This window comes from Ranitomeya imitator, chromosome 5, assembly GCF_032444005.1.
Source record: "Ranitomeya imitator isolate aRanImi1 chromosome 5, aRanImi1.pri, whole genome shotgun sequence".
Lineage (NCBI taxonomy): Eukaryota > Metazoa > Chordata > Amphibia > Anura > Dendrobatidae > Ranitomeya > Ranitomeya imitator.
Genome location: NC_091286.1, coordinates 351,688,519 through 351,715,545, shown reverse-complemented (window position 1 = coordinate 351,715,545; position 27,027 = coordinate 351,688,519). Strand labels below are relative to the sequence as shown.

Sequence of the window (27,027 nt, the reverse complement as noted above, 5' to 3'; positions counted from 1 at the left end):
AAAGTCAACTATCACTGCAGCTCTTCAACAGTCGGGCCTTTATGGCAGAGTGGCCCGACAGAAGCCTCTCCTCAGTGTAAGACATATGGAAGTCCGCTTAGAGTTTGCTGAAAAACACATGAAGGACTCCCAGACTATGAGAAATAAGATTCTCTGGTCTGATGAGACGAAGATAGACCTTTTTGGTTATAATTCTAAGCAGTATGTGTGGAGAAAACCAGGCACTGCTCATCACCTGCCCAATACAATCCCAACAGTGAAACATGGTGGTGGCAGCATCATGTTATGGGGGTGCTTTTTCAGCTGCAGGGACAGGACGACTGGTTGCCATTGAAGGAAACATGAATGCGGCCAAGTACAGAGATATCCTGGATGAAACCTTCCAGAGTGCTCTGGACATCAGACTTGGCCAAAGGTTCACTTTCAAACAAGACAATGACCCTAAGCACACAGCTAAAATAACTAAAGGAGTGGCTTCAGAACAACTCTGTGACCAGTCTTTATTTGCCCAGCCAAAGCCCTGACCTAAACCCAATTGAGCATCTCTGGAGCAACCTGAAAATGGCTGTCCACCAAAGTTCACCATCCAACCTGACAGAACTGGAGAGGATCTGCAAGGAAGAATGGCAGAGGATCCCCAAATCCAGGTGTGAAACACTTGTTGCATCATTCCCAAGAAGACTCATGGCTGTACTAGCTCAAAAGGGTGCTTCTACTCAATACTGAGCAAAGGGTCTAAATCAGTGGTCCCCAACTCCAGGCCTCGAGGGCCGCCAACAGTGCAGGTTTTCAGGATTTCCTTAGTTTTGCACAGGGGTTGGAATCATCACCTGTGCAGATGATCACATTACCACCGATGCAATACTAAAGAAATCCTGAAAACCTGCACTGTTGGCGGCCCTCGAGGCCTGGAGTTGGGGACCCCTGGTCTAAATACTTGAACTGAATACTTATGACCATGTGATTTTTCAGTTTTTCTTTTTTAATAAATTTGCAAAAATTACTACATTTCTGTTTTTTTTCAGTCAAGATGGGGTGCAGAGTGTACATTAATGAGAAAAAAAATGAACTTTTTTGAATTTACCAAATGGCTGCAATGAAACAAAATGAAAAGGGGTCTGAGTACTTTCCATACCCAATGTATCTAGCAGCATTACACCCCGTGTACCCTATGTATAGAAGGCAGCATTACACCTCGTGTACCCCTGTGTATAGCACAGAGCTATACTCCCATGTACCCCTATGTATAGCTGCAGCATTACACCCTATGTACCCCTATGTAGCTATAAAAGGGACTCATGAAAATATTCAGCATATTAAGGGTATTGGTATATATCTAAATTATATCATGAAATTCAGCTTGCATAAATACCGGACCAAAATGCGGATCGGTCGCCATAGACATAGGAAGAAGGAGAAAGGTGAAAGAAGTTCACATGCCATGCTCCCTGACGAATGATAAGCATCCATAACGCACGTTGGGGCGGACACCCGGACCCAGTGTGCCCTTGCCTGCAGCCTAATTACAGGTGCTATGTAACTTCTGTTGCTAGCCACATTGGTCATTTACTTTTTGACACTATGTGATTACAATATATTATACATCTTCATTATGACGTACATGCAGGCTTTCCCACATGTAACTATATCTTTTTACTGCAATAATACACTGATGATTGATATAAATATGTCCATACTGTGGCACAACTGCTCCTGTGTGTCCCTTCTTGCATTTGTGCATGTAGTTCCAGGTGTAATTGTCCACTTGTTTCCAATACCCGTTACCCAATTTTCTAAACAAAGATGTTATTCTTTTACTCATAACAGACTTAGGCTTCTTTCACACTAGCGTCGGAATCTCCCTGTCGCAATGCGTCGGGGAGAGATTCCGACGCTAGTGTTTGCTGCATTGCACAATGGGTGCAGCGGATGCATTTTTCCGGCGCATCCGCTGCCCCATTGTAAGGTGGAGGTGGGGGCGGAGTTCCGGCCGCGCATGCGCGGTCGGAAAAAGCGGTCCGTCGGGAGAAAAAAAACGTTACATGTAGGGTTTTTTTCTCCCGACGGTCCGCCAAAGCACTTCGCATCCGTTGCAAGACGGATGCGAAGTGTGCCAATCCGTCGCAAATGCGTCGTCAATAGAAGTCTATGGGGAAAAAAACGCATCCTGCAAGCACTTTTGCAGGATGCGTTTTTTCTGCAACACGACGCATTGTGACGGATTTAAAAAAACCGCTAGTGTGAAAGTAGCCTTATTTGGTCGTTTGTGGTGGACTTCTTTCACCTTTCGTTTTCTCCCCATGTAGCTAGCAGTGTTACGCCTCATCTTACCCCTATGTATAGCTGGCAGCATTACACATGTATCCAGTGCCCCCATGTGGATGGAGCACTCACACCATCTCTGACAGCTCTATACACCGTGATTCACTGCTCCATGCACATGAAACAGACTAAGGACCTTTTTAAACGCTTAGGAAACCTATGCAGGTGATTTTTGTTAATTATGTGAACTTTTGATCAGGGTCATTTGATGTTTTGGGTTGTCATTATGATTTAAAAAGAGAAAACACAGTAGTTCGACAATAAATGGCTTCACCCAACCACTAACCATGAGTGGAGAAAAAGCTTTAGTGTTATCATTCATATTCTCCGAAAAAAGGCAAAGAAAGCAACAATTCTGCTGTGGGTATGCAAACTTTTGTGCACAACTGTAATCCTGCAATGGAGTAGTTTTCCTGCAGATTCTGAACAGATCCATAGATTCTATGTCTGTTTTTTTTGTGTCTCATTGTATAGCGTAAAGATTATAGCACTAAAAATAAATGATACATTCCTGAAGATCTCATTAAAGAAGCACTGCTAAAAAAAAATGTTACCCCCTTTCCATATATGTCTGTAACATAGTGTAGTTGTATTGTATAGTTACCGACGCCATATTCTCCAGTATCCAGCTTCGCTCTGGTCCTCTTATGGGGCAGGTGAACTCCCCCCTTCTTTGTCGGCTCACACAGGGACCGCCGCTACTTCCAGAAGTGTAAGCCAATGGAGACTTAGAACGAGGCTCCAAAGATTTGCATTCTGGTCCACACATAAACCCTAGTGTCATCTGGCTAGGCTGACTTGATGTCAAGTGTCCCAATAGAGGAGTGGAGCAACTCAGTAAGGCGGGGTTCACATTGCATTAACCGCAGCCCGTTCAACACATACATTAACGGGCTGCTGTTATCGCAAGTGCCGGTATTGGCATCGCGCTAGCGCAGATAGAGCATCTGCTAGCTCTATCTGCGCTAGCAGTGACAGACCCGGAAATGCTGCAGCCCGCGTCTCAGGTTCCATCACTCAATGACGGCACATCGCTAACGCACGCCCGGCCTAAGCTGGGAGGATATCAATGTACCATAAGTATTTTAATGTAACTACACTAGATTGCAGACATTTTTAGACGTTTTAGGGTATACCATTTTTCTTGGGAGTGATTCTTTAATGAAGCTGATGGTCTCATATCACCTTGGATTTCCAGAATCTAAAACATGCCTGTGGCCAGCGTGAGGGGACACCATTGATCAATGCTTGACCATCATAGCCCCCCTCTTTCAGCAGCTCTTCTTCAGTCTGTGGTGCTGCAGAATTGCTTGGCATTACAGGAGCAAAGTTGGTGCACTTCATCTCCATGTTTATTAAGCAGTGAATGATGGTAATTTTTATATCTAACTAGCTGAAGAGCCCGGCGTTGCCTGGGCATAGTAAATATCTGTGGTTAGTTATAGCACCTCACTTCTCTTATTTTCCCATCACGCCTCTCATTTTCCCAATCACATCTTTCATTTTCTCCCTCACATCTCTCATTTTCTCCCTCACTTCTCTCATTCCCCCCTAACACTTGTCATTTCGACCTCACATCTGTCATTTTCCGATCACTCCACTATTTTCCCTCACTCCTCTCATTTTACACTCACACCTTTTCATTTTCACCTCACACCTCTCATTTTCACCTCAGTATATACATGTTTGTCATCTCCCTTATATATAGTATACACCTGTATGTCATCTCCTGTATATAGTATATACCTGTATGTCATCTCTCCTGTATATAGTATATACCTGCTGTGTGTCATCTCCCCTGTATATAGTATATACCTGTATGTCATCTCCTCCTATATATAGTATATACCTGTATGTTGTCTCCTTCTATATATAGTATATACCTGTATGTCATCTCCTCCTGTATATATTATATACCTGTGTGTCATCTCCCCTGTATATAGTATATATCTGTGTCATCTCCTCCTGTATATAGTATATACCTGTATGTCATCTTCTATATATAGTATATACCTGTGTCATCTCCTCCTGTATATAGTATATACCTGTATGTCATCTCCTCCTGTATATAGTATGTACCTGTATGTCATCTTCTATATATAGCATATACCTGTCTCATCTCCTCCTGTATATAGTATATACCTGTATGTCATCTCCTCCTCTATATAGTATATACCTGTGTCATCTCTCCTGTATATAGTATATATCTGTGTGTCATATCCCCTGTATATAGTATATACCTGTGTGTCATCTCCTCCTGTATTAGACCTCGTTCACACGTTATTTGCTCAGTATTTTTACCTCAGTATTTGTAAGCTAAATTGGCAGCCTGATAAATCCCCAGCCAACAGGAAGCCCTCCTCCCTGGCAGTATATATTAGCTCACACATACACATAATAGACAGGTCATGTGACTGACAGCTGCCGTATTTCCTATATGGTACATTTGTTGCACTTGTAGTTTGTCTGCTTATTAATAAGATTTTTATTTTTGAAGGATAATACCAGACTTGTGTGTGTTTTAGGGCGAGTTTCGTTTGTCAAGTTGTGTGCAGGGCTGCCACTAGAAATTTCGGGGCCCCATACTGGCAAAATTTTCGGGGCCCCCTTGAGACTCCGCCCAGGCTCCACCCCAGCCCCGCCTCCAGGCTCCACCCCTCGAACTGTCCACAGTCCCACCGCCATCTCTTGGAAAATCTCCACTTCTCACCTATCACACATTAACAGTTCCCATCACCAGATCACACATATAGCCAGCAGCTTTTGTTTTGGCCAAAAGATTTTTTAAGCCGCCACCAGAACACGGTAGACACTTTTGGCCGGGCCCTACTCTACTGTAACCTACTAAATATTTGTTAAAATATGCAATACAAGTTAGGTATATTTTTATTTATTTTTCAATTTTTAAAATGACCTATAATACTACATACAAGGAACAAATACCACAGCACTATGACCAGATGACATATTACCACCACAGTGACCGAATAATATCAAACACAAGGAACAAATACCACAACACCATGACCAGACCGCATATTACCACCACATAGTGACTGAATACTACAATACTGATCAGTAATAAAAAAAAAAAAACCACAATACTATCACCATCAGTGCCATTATACACAGGAGATCTGTAATTAGTAAGCAGTGTCTACAGGTAATACAGTGATCACCGGTGACATTATACACAGGAGCTCTGTATATAGTATACAGTGTATAGTGTCAGTGTATAGTTAACACTGACTCACCAGTGACGTCTCTAGGTGAAGTCCTTCATCTTTCATCCAGCACAGACCGCCATCATTTCTTCCAGCCAGGACTCGTCTCTGCAGAAATAACACAGTTATCTTGAGTTCCACTTGCAGAATACATTACTTAATTTTCACAGCCTCTACATTACACCACATAAAGAAGGTGACATAGTATCACTCTGCACAGTAACAGGACCTCCCCCCGTTTAAAACAGTATACTCAAAAAATAAAATAAATACATCACTGCAATAATAATATCCCTTAATTAGCCCCTATGGTAATATTCGCCATCCTAGCCCCCGTGTGTCTCGTTGCAGGCTCCAGCCATATGTTCTCCCATCCTGCCCTCATGAGTATCCATTCTGCCCCATATGATCTCCCCATCCTGCCCCATCTGTCTCCATCGTATCCATCCTGCCCCCTCTGCGTCCATCACACTCTGCCCCCTCTGCGTCCAGCACACTCTGCCCCCTCTGCGTCCAGCACACTCTGCCCCCTCTGCGTCCAGCACACTCTGCCCCCTCTGCGTCCAGCACACTCTGCCCCCTCTGCGTCCAGCACACTCTGCCCCCTCTGCGTCCAGCACACTCTGCCTCCTCTGCGTCCAGCACACTCTGCCCCCTCTGCGTCCAGCACACTCTGCCCTTTCTGCGTCCAGCACACTCTGCCCACTCTGCGTCCAGCACACTCTGCGTCCAGCACACTCTGCACACTCTGCGTCCAGCACACTCTGCGTCCAGCACACTCTGCGTCCAGCACACTCTGCCCCCTCTGCGTCCAGCACACTCTGCCCCCTCTGCGTCCAGCACACTCTGCCCCCTCTGCGTCCAGCACACTCTGCCCCCTCTGCGTCCAGCACACTCTGCCCCCTCTGCGTCCAGCACACTCTGCCCCCTCTGCGTCCAGCACACTCTGCCCCCTCTGCGTCCAGCACACTCTGCCCCAGCGTTCTTCCCTGGGCCCCCGGATCGCCGCTCTCAAGAAAAAAAAAAAAAAAGTTCTTCTTACCTGCCGCGGTCCTGCAGCGGGCGAAGTCTCCACGCAGCTGCAGCGTGCATGCACTCGCCGGCGACTGACAATGATGTCAGACGCCGGCGACATGCACGCACGCTGCGGCTGACGTCAGCGCCTGCCAGCCTCAGATTGGCTGGCGGCGCCGCGGCTGTTAACTATTGACGTGCGGGCCCGCACCCGCACGTCAATAGCTTTAAACAGCTGCAGCGTCGGCGCTAAGGGCCCGGTTCAGCCTGCGGCTGCCGGTAGGGGCCCGGTGAGCAGATAAGACGGGGCCCGGTGCGGGCCCCCTCTGCTCAGCAGGCCCCATACGCCAGTCACGGCCGTCATGCCCAAAAGGCGGCCCTGGTTGTGTGTGTTGAGTTGCGTGTGGCAACATGCATGTAGCAACTTTTTGTGTGTCGAGTTGCATGTGACAGGTTAGTGTAGCAAGTTGTGTGCAGCAAGTTTAGCGCATGGCGAGTTTTGCGTGTGGTGAGTTTTATGTGTGGTGCGTTTTGAGTATGTGCAAGTTTTGTGTGAGGCAACTTTTGCATGTGTTGCAACTTTTGTGCATGTGGCAATTTTTCCGCGTGTGCAAGTTTTGCGTGTGGTGAGTTTTGCACTTGTGGCGAGTTTTGCGTGAGCCTAGTTTTTGCATGTGGCGAGTTTTGTGCGTGGCGAGTTTAGAGCGGCGATTTTTGTGTTTCGACTTTTATGTGGCGAGGTTGGTGTATGTGTGGTGAAATGTGTGCTGAGGGTAATATGTGTTCAAGCACGTGGTAGTGTGTGGCGCCTTTTGTGGGTGTGTTCATATCCCCGTGTGTGGTAGGTATCCCATGTCGGGGCCCCACCTTAGCAACTGTACGGTATATACTCTTTGGCGCCATCGTTCTCATTCTTTAAGTCCCCCTTGTTCACATCTGGCAGCTGTCAATTTGCCTCCAACACTTTTCCTTTCACTTTTCCCCATTATGTAGATAGGGGCAAAAATAGTTTGGTGAATTGGAAAGCGCGGGGTTAAAATTTCACCTCGCAACATAGCCTATGACGCTCTCGGGGTCCAGACGTGTGACTGTGCAAAATTTTGTGGCTGTAGCTGCGACGCGTGTGACATACAGGTATATACTATATACAGGAGATGACATACAGGTATATACTATATACAGGAGATGACATACAGGTATATACTATATACAGGAGATGACATACAGGTGTATACTATATATAAGGGAGATGACAAACATGTATATACTGAGGAGAAAATGAGAGGTGTGAGGTGAAAATGAAAAGGTGTGAGTGCAAAATGAGAGGAGTGAGGGAAAATAGTGGAGTGATCAGAAAATGACAGATGTGAGGGCGAAATGACAAGTGTTAGGGGGGAATGAGAGGTGTGGAGAAAATGAGAGATGTGAGGGGGAAAAAGTGAGGTGCTATAACTAACCACTAACCAAAAGTAAAGTAATTAGCTCATGCCACACAGTCTGCCATGCCATTTATACAGTGGCTCGACTAGACAGCGTGTCTCACCCAGCCCAGGTTCCATAAACCAGTAATGCACTGATGGCGGGACTGTCTGATCTATATACATAATTGTCTAAGGGGTACTTCCGTCTGTCTGTCCTTCTGTCACGGTTATTCGTTCGCTGATTGGTCTCGGCAGCTGCCAGTCATGGCTGCCGCGACCAATCAGTGACAGCCACAGTCCGATTAGTACCTCCCCTACTCCCCTGCACTCACTGCCCGGCACCCGCTCCGTAATCCCCTCCACTCACCTATCACACAGGGTTAATGGCAGCGGTAACGGCCCACTGTGTAACGCACTCAGTTACCGCTGCTATTAACCCTGTGTGTCCCCAACTATTTACTATTGATGCTGCCTATGCAGCATCAATAGTAAAAATATGTCATGTTAAAAATAATAAAAAGAACAAAAAACCTGCTATACTCACCCTCCGCCGCCTTTCTCGCTCCTCGCCACGCTCCCGGGACCGCTCCATTGCAAGCGGTAGCTTCCGGTGAGGTCTCTTCCCAGGGCTGGTGTGCGACAAGGACCTGCCGTGACGTCACGGTCATGTGACCGCGACGTCATCATAGATTCTGCTCACACCAGCCCTGGCACCGAAAGCTGGCGTTTGCAATGGAGCGGTCCCGGGAGCGTGGCGAGGAGCGAGAAAGGCGGCGGATGGTGAGTATAGCAGGACTTCAACGGGCTATAGGTGAGTATATATATATATTTTTTTAAGTCTCTATACTACGTGGCTCTGTGCTGGCCAATATACTACGTGACGGGGCAATATACTAAGTTGCTCTGCTATATACTATGTGGCTGGGCAATATACTACGTGACTGGGCAATATACCGTACTACGTGGGCTGTGCTATATACTATGTGGCTGGGCAATACGTGACTGGGCAATACGTGACTGGGCAATATACTACGTGGCTGGGCAATATACTACGTGGCTGGGCAATATACTACGTGGCTGGGCAATATACCGTACTATGTGGGCTGTGCTATATACTATGGCTGGGCAATATACTACGTGGCTGGGCAATATACTACGTGGCTGGGCAATATACCGTACTACGTGGGCTGTGCTATATACTATGTGGCTGGGCAATACGTGACTGGGCAATATACTACATGGGTGGGCAATATACTACGTGGTTGGGCAATATACTACGTGGCTGGGCAATATACTACATCGCTGGGCAATATGCTACATCGCTGGGCAATATGCTACGTCGCTGGGCAATATACTATGTGGCTGGGCAATATACTACGTGGACATGCATGTTCTAGAATACCCGATGCGTTAGAATCGGGCCACAATCTAGTATTATAGATCTGTCCGAGGGTTAGATCATCAATAGCCTAGTGGAAAACCCCTTCAAGTACCTGTATTCTGCACATCTGTAAAGCTAAGTTCAAACTAGGCGTTTTTGATGCGTTTTTATGCTCATTTTCAGGTGCTTTTTACAGTACCAGTGAAATTTGAGATTTCAGAAATTTCTTGCACACACTTTTTTTTCCATCATGATTTTGTCCTTTGCATGTTTTTTTGGACAGAGCATGTCACTTCTTTCAGCAGTTTTTTTCAGCGACTTGAATGGGTGGCGAAAAACGCACAAAAAAAGCAGGTATCAAGTTTTGCTGCATTTTTTTTGTGCCAAAACCTGATTCTAAGTATTGTATATACTCGAGTATAAGCCGACCCGAGTATGAGCTGACCCCCCTAATTTTGCAACAAAAAACTGGGAAAACTAAATGACTCGAGTATAAGCCTAGGGTGGAAAATGCAGCAGCTACGGGTGAATGTTAAAAATAAAAATAGATACCAATAAAAGTAAAATTAATTGAGACATCAGTAGGTTGTGTTTTTGAATATCCATATTGAATCAAGAGCCCCATATAATGCTCCATACAGTTCATTATGGCCCCACATAATGCTCCATACAGTTCATTATGGCCCATAAGATGCTCCATATACAAATATGCCCCATATAATGCTCCATGCAGTTCTTTATGGCCCCATAAGATGCTCCATACAAAATAGGCCCCATATAATGCTCCATACAGCTCATTATGGCCCCATAAGATGATCCATATACAAATATGCTCCATATAATGCTACATTCAGTTCTTTATGGCCCCATATAATGCTCCATGCAGTTCTTTATGGCCCCATAGATGCCCCATATGCTCCATGCAGTTATGGCCCCATAGATGCCCCATATAATGCTCTATGCCGTTATGGCCCCATATAATGCTCCATGCAGTTATGGCCCCATAGATGCCCCATATAATGCTCCATGCAGTTATGGCCCCATATAATGCTCCATGCAGTTATGGCCCCATAGATGCCCCATATAATGCTCCATGCAGTTCTTGCCATGCATTGTGCCACATGTAATGCTGCTGCTGCACTAAAAAAAGAATTAAAAAATGACATACTCACCTCTCGTCGCTGCCCGCTGCTCCTCAGCGTCCCGTCTCTCCGCACTGACTGTTCAGGCAGAGGGTGGCGCACACTAATACGTCATCGCGCCCTCTGACCTGAACAGTCACAGCAAGAGGACGGGAAGACGAGGCGGCGGTGGAACGTGGAAAGGTGAATATGACATACTTACCTGCTCCTGACACGGTCCCTGCATGTCCCATGGTCTTCGGGAGCGACAGCTTCTTCCTGTAGTGAGCGGTCACATGGTACCACTCATTACAGTAATGAATATGCGGTTCCACCCCTATGGGAGTGGAGTCCATATTCAGAACTTTAATGAGCGGTACCAGTGACCGCTGAACAGGGGAAGAAGCTGCAGGCGCCCGAAGACCGTGGGACATGCAGGGACCGCGTCAGGAGCGCTGGGAGCAGGTGAGTATTTGACAGGCGTCGCTCCCCCTCACCCACCGACCCCCCCCCCCCCCCCCCGCACTTCCATGACTCGAGTATAAGCCGAGAGGGGCACTTTCAGCCCATTTTTTTTGGCTGAAAATCTCGGCTTATACTCGAGTATATACGGTAATAGGCTTTTTTTTCAACACTAATCTTTATCAGCATGCGGGAGAGACAAATCTAGCATGCCAAAACTGCTGCTAAAAACGCAAGAAAAAACAAGGAAAACATGTTTTTTTCTGCAGCTTCTTTCTTGCCAAGAGATCAGGTTTTGCTGCAGAAAATAACGCTGAAAAAACGCTTAGTGTGAACTTGCCCTAAAAATAATTACCAAATAGCTAATCCCTTTAAAGCAGTATTCTAAAATTAAAGACACTCTGTCATCAGGTTTTTGCTGTGTAATCTGAAGACAACAGGAGATAGAGGCTAAAACACAATTCAGGGATGTGTCAGTTGTCACAGTGTGCACTGTTATTCACTAAAGGTACCGTCACATTAAGCGACGCTGCCGCGATCTAGACAACGATGCCGATCGCTGCAGCGTCGCTGTTTGGTCGCTGGAGAGCTGTCACACAGACAGCTCTCTAGCGACCAATGATCCCGAAGTCCCCGGGTGTTACAGAACCCCCTAGCACCAAGAATGTTATGCAGTATATGTATGTATAATAGTTTCCATGTGAAATGCATCAGTCCCCAGGCTGCGCCCCTGGACAAGATATTCTCTTTCTGACCTCCCCCACCTTTGTAATTCCCACAGTAAATAGCGGCAGGCTCCGGCCCACTGCGGCTATTGTAATGTATGTCTGGCCAGCTGTTTTCCTATTGGCCTGTCCTGTGTATCTGTGTTATATATTCTGTGTGCTGAAAATAAAGTGTGTTCTTTTAGACTGGAAATACGTGGGGTAGCAGTCAGCTTTTATATGCTCTCACGTAACCAAGGAATTCCAGCCAGCATCCTTCATTCAGAATCTAGGAAAAGCAGATTGGACCTCCTGAAACACGGGGTGGTACTGAAAGAGGTACCCCAGCTTGTTAGACCCTGTTACACCGGGTAACCAGGGTAATCGGGTTACTAAGCGCAGGGCCGCGCTTAGTAACCCGATGTTTACCCTGGTTACCATTGTAAAAGTAAAAAAAAAAAAACACTACATACTTACATTCCTGTCGCGTCCCCCAGCGTCAGCTTCCCTGCACTGTGTAAGCGCGCTGGCCGGAAAGCAGAGCGGTGACGTCACCGCTGTGCTTTGCTTTACGGCCGGCCGGCGCTGACACTGGGGGACACAGGGAAGCTGACGCTGAGGAACGTGACAGGAATGTAAGTATGTAGTGTTTTTTTTTTTTTTTTACTTTTACAATGCTAACCAGGGTAAACATCGGGTTACTAAGCGCGGCCCTGCGCTTAGTAACCCGATGTTTACCCTGGTTACCAGTGAAGACATCGCTGAATCGGCGTCACACACGCCAATTCAGCGATGTCAGCGGGTGATCCAGCGACTAAATAAAGTCCTGGACTTTCCCCAGCGACCAACGATCTCCCAGCAGGGGCCTGATTGTTGGTCGCTGTCACGCATAACGATTTCGTTAACGATATCGTTGCTACGTCACAAAAAGCAACGATATCGTTAACGATATCGTTATGTGTGACGGTACCTTAACTGTGAAGGATTTATCACTATAAGAGATTAACATTGCTGGACTACAGTAGTCTGGCAACCTCCCTCCAGTGATAAGCACCTCACTATAAATTTGTACATGGAGAGCCTGGTGTGGGCGGGGTTAGCTTCATCAGCTCTGCTTCATTCTTAATCTAAACACTCTAATTTTATCAGAACTGCTGCACTCAGTAAACTAAGAGATACATTGTTGGATAAACCTGACAGATTCCAGTTAAGGTACTCCAAGTGGCCAATTTAAAAGGAATGTCAGCAGGTTTTTGCTATTTAATCTGAGCAGCAGCATAATACAGGTTACGAGTGCCTGATTACAGGGATGTGTCATTTATTAGGCTCTTTGTTGTAGGTTCAGTACAATCAGTATTTTATTAGCTTGATCAGTGTTCCCCAACTCCGGTCCTCAAGAGCCACCAACAGGTCATGTTTTCAGGATTTCCTTAGCATTGCACAGGTGATTGAATGCTCGCCTGTCCAGGTGATGCAATTATCACCTTTGCAATACTAAGGAAATCCTGAAAACATGACCTGTTGGTGGCTCTTGAGGACCGGAGTTGGGGAACACTGAGCTAGATATTTTCACTGCCTGACTACATCTCGCATGCAGTGTAACCTCGCCCCCACCACTGATCAGCAGCTTGCTCACAATGCACAATGTACACGGGAAGCTGTCAGTCAGGAGTGTAGGTGGGATTATACACAGCCCAAAAGTCTTAGCTCTTATACAATTACATCAGGCAAAACAGGTATTTTATTAAAACTGCGCCAAGCAGCCCAGTAAGGGCTCATGCCCACTTGTGATGAAATCTGATGAATTCAATCTGATAAAAAAAACGGATTGAATTCGGACCAATGTTATTCTATGATTGTGTGTTCATCTGCGTTTGTTTTCCAGTTCGGATCGGATCATGAACGGAATGGGAAAAAAATCGCAGCATTCTGGACATGTATTTAATTAACAGATTGTTTTACGGAAAAAAATAGCGTTGGCTCCCGCGCAATATTCACAACCAGCAGAGGAAAAGCCAGCAACTGGGGGCAGATGTTTTTAGCCTGGGAAGGCGGTAATACCCATAGAGCTTCCTAGGCTATTAATTTCAGCTCACAGCTGTATACTTAGCCTTTACCGGCTATTAAAATGGAGGACCCCCCAAAAAAATGACGTGGGGTCCCCCCATAATTAACCAGCAAAGGCTATGCAGACAGCTGCGGGCTGATATTAATAGCCTAGGAAGGGGCCATAGATCTTGGCTCCCCCCTGGCTAAAAACATCAGCTCCCAGCTGCCCCCGAAAAGTTGCATCTCTAAATTGTGACAATTCCGGCACTTAGCCTCGCTCTTACCACTTGCCCTGTAGCTGTGGCAAGTGGGGTAATAGTTGTGGGGTTGATGTCACCTTTGTATTATAAGGTGACATCAAGCCCACGGCTTAGTAATGGAGAGGTGTCATTACTAAGGTTTACATTATAGGTGTCAATAAGACACCTATCCATTACTAATCCTATAGTTGTTACATGTTAAATACAGACACAATCAGAATAAAGTTTTATAATGAAATAAAACACAACACAGTTTTCCCATTTTATTGTTATTCCTAATCCATGCGGTGCCCTCGGTCTCCTGTAATAAAAATAAAAAAACAACAATATACCCATACCTTTAGTTGTGCCCCATGCTGTAATACATATCTGGGGTATATACAGTTTTCAACCAGGACGGTGCCAAGATGCGACTGCCCCAGCCGAAAACCACTGGTGAATGAAGAGATGCTGCCATCGCAGCTTCAGTGACTAGCAGTGCCGTCACTGAAGCTGCGCTCCCTTACAGCCTTACCTGCGCTGAACTCTGGAGCGTGGGAAAATGCCAGTTCATTTTAGCATGTGACAAATAAGGGTCTATTTATTAACCCCTTAATGACCACCAATACGTCTTTTTACTGACCTGAGATATAAGAGAATAGCATCCCCGTACAGGTGACAACCCAGCAGCTGTCAGCTGTCCACTATAGCTGACAGCTTACTGCATCAGCTACAATCAGTGTTGGCACCGTCCATATCTGTTTAACCCCTTAGATGCTGCTGTCAATAGTGACTACATCATATAAATGATTAACAGTGTGGGGGCTCCCTCTTTATCCCCATCGGCACCCTGAGATGATGATTGTGTGTTCCTGATGTTTGACATGGCACTTCATGGTAAAATAGCGGCCTGTTCCAAAGGTAGCGACATTTAGGGTGGTAAAAATACTCCTTTTCATTCCTGTTATGCCACTTTGCATTAATTCCTGAATAGCACCTGAAGGGTTAATAAACTACCTGAAAGCAATTTTGAATATGTTGAGGGGTGCTGTTTTTAAAATGGTATAACTTTTGGGGGTTTCCCAATATATAGGACCTCCAAAGTCATTCCAAACCTGAATAGGTCCCTAAAAAAATAAATGTTGTAAATTTCCTTGAAAAAATAAAAAAAATTGCTACGTTTTTTTAAACCTCCAAAGGTTATGTGCGCACGTTGCGGATTTGCTTGTGGAAATTCCTCCGTGGTTTCTGCATCTCTTGGCCGGTCACTAAAGGTACCTTCACACTAAACGACATCGCTAACGATCCGTGACGTTGCAGCGTCCTGGCTAGCGATATCGTTCAGTTTGACACGCAGCAGCGATCAGAATCCTGCTGTGATGTCATTGGTCGGGGCTAGAGGGCCAGAACTTTATTTGGTCGCTGGCTCTCCCGCTGACATCGCTGAATCGGCGTGTGTGACGCCGATTCAGCGATGTCTTCGCTGGTAACCAGGGAAAACAAAGGATTACTAAGCGCAGGGCCGCGCTTAGTAACCCGATGTTTACCCTGGTTACCATCCTAAAAGTAAAAAAAACAAACACTTCATACTTACCTTCCGCTGTCTGTCCTCCGTCGCTGTAGTTTCCTGCACTCACTGTGAGCACAACGGCCGGAAAGCAGAGCGGTGACGTCACCGCTCTGCTTTCCGGCCGTTGTGCTCACAGCCAGTACAGAGAAGCACAGCGCCGAGGACAGACAGCGGAAGGTAAGTATGAAGTGTTTGTTTTTTTTTACTTTTAGGATGGTAACCAGGGTAAACATCGGGTTACTAAGCGCGGCCCTGCGCTTAGTAACCCGATGTTTACCCTGGTTACCGGCATCGTTGGTCGCTGGAGAGCTGTCTGTGTGACAGCTCTCCAGCGACGCTGCAGCGATCCAGATCGTTGTCTGGATCGCTGCAGCGTCGTTTAGTGTGAAGGTACCTTAAGGGGTTAATGTTTGTACAATTTGTGGCCACTCCTCAGTCTGCAAAGTCCACACCAGAAAGACATCCCAAACTACTGAAAATGTAATTGTCTGAAAAATCATCTTTACAGAAATCAGCTTGCTCGGTCTGAAGAATTGAGGAACGCTTAGACATAACGTGCCTCAGAATAACTTGAACTTGACTATTTTTTTTCTGTTTTTTTAATGCCCAGGATGAAAACATAACTATATCCAAGGAAATTGAAAGAAAAGCAAATGCATATCAAATGGATGCTGAGGTATGATTGCAGAACACTCTCTCTCTACAAACAAACCATTGGTGGAATCATCTGTGCAACACTTTTTCAGCAAATCAATAGAAAGAAATACAGGGGCCAAAGACCCAGTCAGCTCACCAACAGACCAAAGGAGCACGTGAACCCGTCTTGACCCAGACGTAGCAGCAGCTTGAAGACGTAAGAAATGTGAAGATTATTCCAGCTCCTTTTCGATTAAAAGTCCTTTATTGATCTATATCCTTAAAAATCATCCCTGCACAAAAGGGAATGTGAACAGCGACAAAAACCTGCTAATAGCAACGCGTTTCAATCTAAAAGATCTTCATCATGGCTATCTATTAGCAGGTTTTTGTCGCTGTTCACATTCCCTTTTGTGCAGGGATGATTTTTAAGGATATGGATCAATAAAGGACTTTTAATCGAAAAGGAGCTGGAACAATCTTCACATTTCTAACTTTTTCAGCAACTTTGTCTTATAAAGTAAAATGTTAAGGGGGATCTCAGAGCATCAGTAAACATCTAATATATAATGGTGTGTGTGTGTCCGGGATTGGCATCTGCACCGTTGCAGCTACAGCCACAAAATTTTGCACAGTCACACGTCTAGACCCCGAGAGCGTCATAGGCTATGTTGTGAGGTGAAATTTTAACCCCGCGCTTTCCAATTCACCAAACAATTTTGCCCCTATCTATATAATGGGGAAAAAGTGAAAGGAAAAGTGTTGGAGGCAAATTGACAGCTGCCAGATGTGAACAAGGGGGACTTAAAGAATGAGAGCGATGGCGCCAAACAGTATATACCATACAGTTGCTAAGGTGGGGCCCCGACATGGGATATTCGCCACACACGGGGATATGAACACACACAAAAAGCGCCACACACTACCACGTGCTTGAACACATATACTACCCTCAGCAAGCATTTCACCACACATACACCAACCTCGCCACATAAAAGTCGAAACACAAAAGTTACGGCTCAAAACTCGCCACACGCAAAATTCGCCACGCGCAAAATTCGCCACGCGCAAAACTCGCCACATGCAAAACTAGGCTCACGCAAAACTAGCCACACGTGCAAAACTCACCTCATGGAAAACTCGCCACACGCAAAACTTGCACACGCGGAATAATTGCCACATGCACAAAAGTTGCAACACATGCAAAAGTTGCCTCACACAAAACTTGCACATACTCAAAACGCACCACACATAAAACTCGCCATGCGCAAAACTTGCTGCACACAACTTGCTACACTAACCTGTCACATGCAACTCGACACACAAAAAGTTGCTACACGCATGTCGCAACACAAAACTCATCTTACAAAAGTCGCTACATGCATGTCGCCTCACGCAACTCAACACACACAAGCAGGGCTGCCACTAGAAATTTCGGGGCCCCATACTGGCAAAATTTTCGGGGCCCCCTTGAGACTCCGCCCAGGCTCCACCCCAGCCCCGTCTCCAGGCTCCACCCCTCAAACTGTCCACAGTCCCACCGCCATCTCTTGGAAAATCTCCACTTCTCACCTATCACACATTAACAGTTCCCATCACCAGATCACACATATAGCCAGCAGCTTTTGTTTTGGCCAAAAGATTTTTTAAGCCGCCACCAGAACACGGTAGACACTTTTGGCCGGGCCCTACTCTACTGTAACCTACTAAATATTTGTTAAAATATGCAATACAATTTAGGTATATTTTTATTTATTTTTCAATTTTTAAAATGACCTATAATACTACATACAAGGAACAAATACCACAGCACTATGACCAGATGACATATTACCACCACAGTGACCGAATAATATCAAACACAAGGAACAAATACCACAACACCATGACCAGACCGCATATTACCACCACATAGTGACTGAATACTAAAATACTGATCAGTAATAAAAAAAACCACAATACTATCACCATCAGTGCCATTATACACAGGAGATCTGTAATTAGTAAGCAGTGTCTACAGGTAATACAGTGATCACCGGTGACATTATACACAGGAGCTCTGTATATAGTATACAGTGTATAGTGTCAGTGTATAGTTAACACTGACTCACCAGTGACGTCTCTAGGTGAAGTCCTTCATCTTTCATCCAGCACAGACCGCCATCATTTCTTCCAGCCAGGACTCGTCTCTGCAGAAATAACACAGTTATCTTGAGTTCTACTTGCAGAATACATTACTTAATTTTCACAGCCTCTACATTACACCACATAAAGAAGGTGACATAGTATCACTCTGCACAGTAACAGGACCTCCCCCAATTTAAAACAGTATACTCAAAAAATAAAATAAATACATCACTGCAATAATAATATCCCTTAATTAGCCCCTATGGTAATATTCGCCATCCTAGCCCCCGTGTGTCTCATTGCAGGCTCCAGCCATATGTTCTCCCATCCTGCCCTCATGAGTATCCATTCTGCCCAATATGATCTCCCCATCCTGCCCCATCTGTCTCCATCGTATCCATCCTGCCCCCTCTGCGTCCAGCACACTCTGCCCCCTCTGCGTCCAGCACACTCTGCCCCCTCTGCGTCCAGCACACTCTGCCCCCTCTGCGTCCAGCACACTGCCCCCTCTGCGTCCAGCACACTCTGCCCCCTCTGCGTCCAGCACACTCTGCCCCCTCTGCGTCCAGCACACTCTGCCCCCTCTGCGTCCAGCACACTCTGCCCCCTCTGCGTCCAGCACACTCTGCCCCCTCTGCGTCCAGCACACTCTGCCCCCTCTGCGTCCAGCACACTCTGCCCCCTCTGCGTCCAGCACACTCTGCCCCCTCTGCGTCCAGCACACTCTGCCCCCTCTGCGTCCAGCACACTCTGCCCCCTCTGCGTCCAGCACACTCTGCCCCAGCGTTCTTCCCTGGGCCCCCGGATCGCCGCTCTCAAGAAAAAAAAAAAAAGTTCTTCTTACCTGCCGCGGTCCTGCGGCGGGCGAAGTCTCCACGCAGCTGCAGCGTGCATGCACTCGCCGGCGACTGACAATGATGTCAGACGCCGGCGACATGCACGCACGCTGCGGCTGACGTCAGCGCCTGCCAGCCTCAGATTGGCTGGCGGCGCCGCGGCTGTTAACTATTGACGTGCGGGCCCGCGCCCGCACGTCAATAGCTTTAAACAGCTGCAGCGTCGGCGCTAAGGGCCCGGTTCAGCCTGCGGCTGCCGGTAGGGGCCCGGTGAGCAGATAAGACGGGGCCCGATGCGGGCCCCCTCTGTTCACCGGGCCCCATACGCCCGTCACGGCCGTCATGCCCTGATGGCGGCACTGCACACAAGACTGGTATTATCCTTCAAAAATAAAAATCTGATTAATAAGCAGACAAACTACAAGAGCAACAAATGTACCATATAGGAAATACGGCAGCTGTCAGTCACATGACCTGTCTATTATGTGTATGTGTGAGCTAATATATACTGCCAGGTGGGGAGGGCTTCCTGTTGGCTGGGGATTTATCAGGCTGCCAATTTAGCTTACAAATACTGAGGTAAAAATACTGACCAAATAATGTGTGAACGAGGCCTAATACAGGAGGAGATGACATACAGGTACATACTATATACAGGGGAGATGACACACAGGTATATACTATAAACAGGAGGAGATGACACACAGGTTTATACTATATATAGGAGGAGATGACATACAGGTACAGTACAGACCAAAAGTTTGGACACACCTCATTTAAAGATTTTTCTGTATTTTTATGACTATGAAAATTGTGCATTCACACTGAAGGCATCAAAGCTATGAATTAACACATGTGGAATTATATACTTAACAAAAAAGTGTGAAACAACTGAAAATATGTCTTATATTCTAGGTTCTTCAAAGTAGCCACCTTTTACTTTGATGACTGCTTTGCACACTCTTGGCATTCTCTTGATGAGCTTCAAGAGGTAGTCAGCGGGAATGGTCTTCCAACAATCTTGAAGGAGTTCCCAGAGATGCTTAGCACTTGTTGGCCCTTTTGCCTTCATTCTGCAGTCCAGCTCACCCCAAACCATCTCGATAGGGTTCAGGTCTGGTGACTGTGGAGGCCAGGTCATCTGGCGTAGCACCCCATCACTCTCCTTCTTGGTCAAATAGCCCTTACACACCCTGGAAGTGTGTTTGGGGTCATTGTCCTGTTGAAAAATAAATGATGGTCCAACTAAACGCAAACCGGATGGAATAGCATGCCGCTGCAAGGTGCTGTGGTAGCCATGCTAGTTCAGTATGCCTTCAATTTTGAATAAATCCCCAACAGTGTCACCAGCAAAGCACCCCCACACCATCACACCTCCTCCATGCTTCACGGTGGGAACCAGGCATTTAGAGTCCATCCGTTTACCTTTCCTGCGTCGCACAAAGACGGTGGTTGGAACCAAAGATCTCAAATTTGGACTCATCAGACCAAAGCACAGATTTCCACTGGTCTAATGTCCATTCCTTGTGCTCTTTAGCCCAAACAAGTCTCTTCTGCTTGTTGCCTGTCCTTAGCAGTGGTTTCCTAGCAGCTATTTTACCATGAAGGCCTGCTGCACAAAGTCTCCTCTTAACAGTTGTTGTAGAGATGTGTCTGCTGCTAGAACTCTGTGTGGCATTGACCTGGTCTCTAATCTGAGCTGCTGTTAACCTGCGATTTCTGAGGCTGGTGACTCGGATAAACTTATCCTCGGAAGCAGAGGTGACTCTTGGGTCTTCCTTTCTGGGGCGGTCCTCATATGAGCCAGTTTCTTTGTAGCGCTTGATGGTTTTTGCCACTGCACTTGGGGACACTTTCAAAGTTTACCCAATTTTTCAGACTGACTGACCTTCATTTCTTAAAGTAATGATGGCCACTAGGGTTGAGCGAAACGGGTCGTTCATTTTCAAAAGTCGCAGACTTTTGGCAAAGTCGGGTTTCATGAAACCCGATCCGACCCCTGTGCGGGGTCGGCCATGCGGTACTCGACTTTCGCGCCAAAGTCGCGTTTCAATGACGCGAAAAGCGCCATTTCTCAGCCAATGAAGGTAAACGCAGAGTGTGGGCAGCGTGATGACATAGGTCCTGGTCCCCACCATCTTAGAGAAGGGCATTGCAGTGATTGGCTTGCTGTCTGCGGCGTCACAGGGGCTATAAAGGGGCGTTCCCGCCGACCGCCATGTTACTGCTGCTGATCTGAGCTTAGGGAGAGGTTGCTGCCGCTTCGTCAGAAGCAGGGATAGCGTTAGGCAGGGTCCATTAACCACCAAACCGCTTGTGCTGTAGCGATTTCCACTGCCCAACACCACCTTCGGTGTGCAGGGACAGTGGAAGCTACATTTTTTTTTTTTTCCCCTCAGCGCTGTAGCTCATTGGGCTGCCCTAGAAGGCTCCCTGATAGCTGCATTGCTGTGTGTACGCCGCTGTGCAAACCAACTGCTTTTTTCAAAGCACAAATCCTCTTGTTCCTTCCTTTCTGCACAGCTATCTTTTTGGTTTGTACACACTTTTTATTTAATTTGTGCATCAGTCCACTCCTTATTGCTGCCTGCCATACCTGGCTGAGATTACTGCAGGGAGATAGTAATTGTTGGACACTCCCTGTTTTTTTTTTTTTTTTTTTTGTGGGAGATTAAGATTGACATTTCTGCTAGAGTGCCATCCCTGTGTGTGCCATCTCTCACTCAGTGGGCCATAGAAAGCCTATTTATTTTTTTGCTTGATTTGGGTTATAAAATCTACCTGAAAAAATCACTACATCAATCAGTGGGAGAAAAATATTGGCCTCAGGGCTTGTGTGCCACTCTTGACTCCTGTGTGTGCCATCTCTCAGTCAGTGGGCCATAGAAAGCCTATTTATTTTTTTTGCTTGATTTGGGTTCTAAAATCTACCTGAAAAAATCACTACATCAATCAGTGGCAGAAAAATATTGGCCTCAGGGCTTGTGTGCCACTCCTGACTCCTGTGTGCATCATCACTCACTCAGTGGGCCATAGAAAGCCTATTTTTTATTTTTTTTGCTTTATTTGGGTTCTAAATTCTACCTGAAAAAATCAATAAATCAATCAGTGGGAGATTAATATTGGCCTTTGGGCTTGTGTGCCAGTCCTAAGCGTGCCATCTCTCTCTCTCAGATAGTGGGCCATAGAAAGCCTATTTATTATTTTTTTTATTGGGTTTATAAATTTTCCCTGGAACAAAAAAAAAAAAGTGGGAGATTAATATTGGCCTCTGGGCTTGTGTGCCAGTCCTGAGCGTGCCATCTCTCTCACAAATAGTGGGCCATAGAAAGCCTATTTATTTATTTTTTTTTGGTTTTATAAATTCTCCCTGAAAAAACAAAGGGAGATTAATATTGGCCTTTGGGCTTGTGTGCCAGTCCTAAGCGTGCCATCTCTCTCTCTCAGATAGTGGGCCATAGAAAGCCTATTTATTATTTTTTTTATTGGGTTTATAAATTTTCCCTGAAAAAAAATAAAAAGTGGGAGATTAATATTGGCATCTGGGCTTGTGTGCCAGTCCTGAGCGTGCCATCTCTCTCACAAATAGTGGGCCATAGAAAGCCTATTTATGTTTTTGGTTGATTTGGGTTCTAAATTCTACCTGAAAAAAATCAATAAATCAATCAGTGGGAGATAAATATTGGCCTCTGGGCTTGTGTGCCACTCCTGACTCCTGTGTGCGTCATCTCTCACTCCGTGGGCCATAGAAAGCCTATTTTTTCTTTTATTTGTTTTCTAAATTCTCCCTGAAAAAATCATTTTATTTTATTTGGTTTCTAAATTCTTCCTGAAAAAAATCATTTTATTCTATTATTTTTTTTTCCTAAAGTCTCCCTGAAAAAAAAAAAAATCAAATCAGTGGGAGATTAATATTGCCCTTTCTGCTTGTGTGCCAGTCTTGACTCCTGGGTGTGCCATCTCTCTCTCTCTCTCCAATTGTGGGCCATAGAAAGCCTATTATTTTTTTTAGCTTGATTTGGGTTCCAAAATCTACCTGAAAAAATCACTACATCAATCAGTGGGAGATAAATATTGGCCTCTGGGCTTGTGTGCCACTCCTGACTCCTGTGTGCGTCATCTCTCACTCAGTGGGCCATAGAAAGCCTTTTTTTGTTTTATTTGTTTTCTAAATTCTCCCTGAAAAAATCATTTTATTTTATTTGGTTTCTAAATTCTTCCTGAAAAAATCATTTTATTCTATTATTTTTTTTTCCTAAAGTCTCCCTGAAAAAACAAACAAAATCAAATCAGTGGGAGATTAATATTGCCCTTTCTGCTTGTGTGCCAGTCTTGACTCCTGGGTGTGCCATCTCTCTCTCTCCAATTGTGGGCCATAGAAAGCCTATTATTTTTTTAGCTTGATTTGGGTTCCAAAATCTACCTGAAAAAATCACTACATCAATCAGTGGGAGATAAATATTGGCCTCTGGGCTTGTGTGCCACTCCTGACTCCTGTGTGCGTCATCTCTCACTCAGTGGGCCATAGAAAGCCTTTTTTTGTTTTATTTGTTTTCTAAATTCTCCCTGAAAAAATCATTTTATTTTATTTGGTTTCTAAATTCTTCCTGAAAAAATCATTTTATTCTATTATTTTTTTTTTCCTAAAGTCTCCCTGAAAAAAAAAAAAAATCAAATCAGTGGGAGATTAATATTTACATTTGTGCTTCAGTGACAGTCCTGCGTGTGTGGCATCTCTCTCATTTGTTGCCACCAACAACACAGTGTGTAACATTGTGCCTGATTTTCGTTGTGGTCTCACTCACCTGTAAAGGGGTAGCTAAATCATACTGAAGTTATAGCTCACCGTGTAAGTTGTGTGACAGCAACAAATACCGTTAGTTTGGTTACGTTTTTAAAACAATGAGGAAGTCTGGTGGAAGAGGTCGTGGCCGGGGGCGTTCATTGTCAGCTGGTAATGAGGGTAGTGGTGGAGCATCAGCTGGTCGTGGGAAAAAAAATATTGCACCTAAGTCTGGAGCTGTGGAGCCAGGTTCGTCGTCTGGCTACACAAGGCCTCGAACGCTCCCTTTTCTGGGAGTAGGAAAACCGCTTTTAAAGCCGGAGCAGCAAGAGCAAGTTTTGGCTTATCTTGCTGACTCAGCCTCTAGCTCTTTTGCCTCCTCTCGTGAAACTGGTAAATGTCAAAGCAGCGCGTCGTTAGTGGATGTTCACGGTCAGGGACAAGTCGCTTCCTTGTCCTCTTCAGCAAAAACAACAACAGAGAAGAATGCAGCAGGCGACACAACGGGTTACTCCATGGAGCTCTTTACACATACCGTCCCTGGCTTAGAAAGTGAAGCAGTTAACAGTCCATGCCCATTACAAGTTGAATCTGACATGGAGTGCACTGATGCACAGCCACAGCCAGACTACTATGCTGGTCCTTTGACTCAGACCACAACATTGCCCTCGCAGGGTAATGATCAAGAATCAGACCCTGATGAGACTATGTTGCCCCATCACGAACGCTATACCACCGACCGACACGGTGACACAGACGAAGTTGCACACGAGCTACAAGAAGAGGTAATAGATGACCCAGTTCTTGACCCCGATTGGCAGCCATTGGGGGAACAGGGTGCAGGCGGCAGCAGTTCTGAAGCGGAGGAGGAGGGGCCGCAGCAGGCATCAACATCGCAACAGGTTCCATCTGCCGGGCCCGTATCTTGCCCAAAACGCGTGGCAAAGCCAAAACCTGTTGGAGGACAGCGTGGCCATCCGGTTAAAGCTCAGTCTGCAATGCCTGAAAAGGTATCCGATGCTAGAAAGAGTGCAGTCTGGCATTTTTTTAAACAACATCCAATTGATCAGCGCAAAGTCATCTGTCAAAAATGTTCAACTACCTTAACCCTGCTGTTCTGTTCGGTCTGGGGAGACCTATTTTGAACTTTGGTATTTTTTGGGGTGTTCAAGATGCGGTTCTGAAACTTGTGGTTGATTGACTTAAATGAGGATGGGTCGGTCGGCCACGGGTTTCAGAGCCGCATCTTGAATATTTTAAAGAATATTGAAGTTCAAAGTCGGTCATTTTTGACCAACAGAACAGCAGGGTTAAGCAGAGGACAGAATCTGAAAAGTCTCAATACAAGTTGCATGCATAGACATTTAACCACCATGCATTTGCAAGCCTGGACTAACTACCAAACGTCCCTTAAGGTTGTAGCACCCTCGGCCAATGAAGCTAGTCAGCAACGCAACATCCCTTCCGGCAGTGTAGGGCCACCATTTTCCGCACCACCTGCAGTATCTGTGCAGGTTTCTTTGCCAGGCCAAAGCAGTCAGGGTCAGGGAATCACCAGTTTCGTAGTAGGAAACACTGCATCTAGGGCACCGGCGGCAACAATACCATCTCCCACCGTCTCTCAGTCTGCCATGTCCACCGGCACCCCCGCTAGTTCCACGATCTCCAGCTCTCCAGTCCAGCTCACCCTACATGAGACTATGGTTAGAAAAAGGAAGTACTTAGCCTCGCATCCGCGTACACAGGGTTTGAACGCCCACATAGCTAGACTAATCTCGTTAGAGATGATGCCCTACCGGTTAGTTGAAAGCTAAGCTTTCAAAGCCCTGATGGACTACGCTGTACCACGCTACGAGCTACCCAGTCGACACTTTTTTTCCAGAAAAGCCATCCCAGCCCTCCACCAGCATGTTAAAGAGCGCATCGTCCATGCACTCAGGCAATCTGTGAGCACAAAGGTGCACCTGACAACAGATGCATGGACCAGTAGGCATGGCCAGGGACGTTACGTGTCCATCACGGCACACTGGGTGAATGTTGTGGATGCAGGGTCCACAGGGGACAGCAAGTTTGGGACAGTTCTGCCTAGCCCACGGTCTAGGAAACAGTTGGCTGTAGCCGTTCGCACCCCCTCCTCCTCCTCTTCATCCTCCTGCAGAAGCGAGAGCTCGTCCACAGACCGCAGTCGCACAACCACTGCATCCGCAGCTGCCACTGTTGCACACCAGGTCTCCCATTATGGGGCAGCTACTGGCAAACGTCAGCAGGCTGTATTGGCTATGAAGTGTTTGGGCGACAACAGACACACCGCGGAAGTTCTGTCCGAGTTCTTGCAGAAAGAAACGCAGTCGTGGCTGGGCACTGTAGATCTTGAGGCAGGCAAGGTAGTGAGTGATAACGGAAGGAATTTCATGGCTGCCATCTCCCTTTCCCAACTGAAACACATTCCTTGCCTGGCTCACACCTTAAACCTGGTGGTGCAGTGCTTCTTTAAAAGTTGTCCGGGGTTATCCGACCTGCTCCTCAAAGTGCGTGGACTTTGCCCACATATCCGCCGTTCGCCCGTACACTCCAGCCGTATGCAGACCTATCAGTGTTCTTTGAACCTTCCCCAGCATCGCCTAATCATAGACGTTGCAACAAGGTGGAACTCAACACTGCACATGCTTCAGAGACTGTGCGAACAGAGGTGGGCTGTTATGTTTTTGTGGGAGGATACACATACACGGGCAGGCAGTAGGATGGCAGACATGGAGTTGTCAGGTGTGCAGTGGTCGAAGATACAAGACGTGTCAAGTCCTTCAGTGTTTTGAGGAATGCACACGGCTGGTTAGTGCAGACAACGCCATAATAAGCATGAGCATCCCCCTAATGCGTCTGCTGATGCAAAGTTTGACGCACATAAAGGATCAGGCGTCTGCAGCTGAGGAAGAGGAAAGCCTTGATGACAGTCAGCCATTGTCTGGCCAGGGCAGTGTACAGGACGAGTTAGCGGGCGAAGAGGAGGAGGAGGACGAGGAGGATGATGGGGATGATTATATTTTTAATGAGGAAGCTTTTCCGGGGCCACTGGAAATTGGTGGTGCGGCAAGGCCGGGTTCTGGTTTTTGGAGGGACACAAGTGACGTGGATTTGCCT

At 46.2% G+C, this 27,027-nt stretch overlaps 1 protein-coding gene across 1 annotated transcript in view; it reads left to right on the top strand.

Annotated features, from left to right (window-relative positions):
* Nucleotides 1-27,027, top strand: part of IRAK1BP1 (interleukin 1 receptor associated kinase 1 binding protein 1) — a 58,370-nt gene that overhangs the window by 7,797 nt on the left and 23,546 nt on the right. The window contains exon 2 of the mRNA XM_069726466.1: nucleotides 16,118-16,183. Coding sequence (XP_069582567.1) covers nucleotides 16,118-16,183 — 66 coding nt within the window. The remainder of the gene's footprint in view (nucleotides 1-16,117; nucleotides 16,184-27,027) is intronic.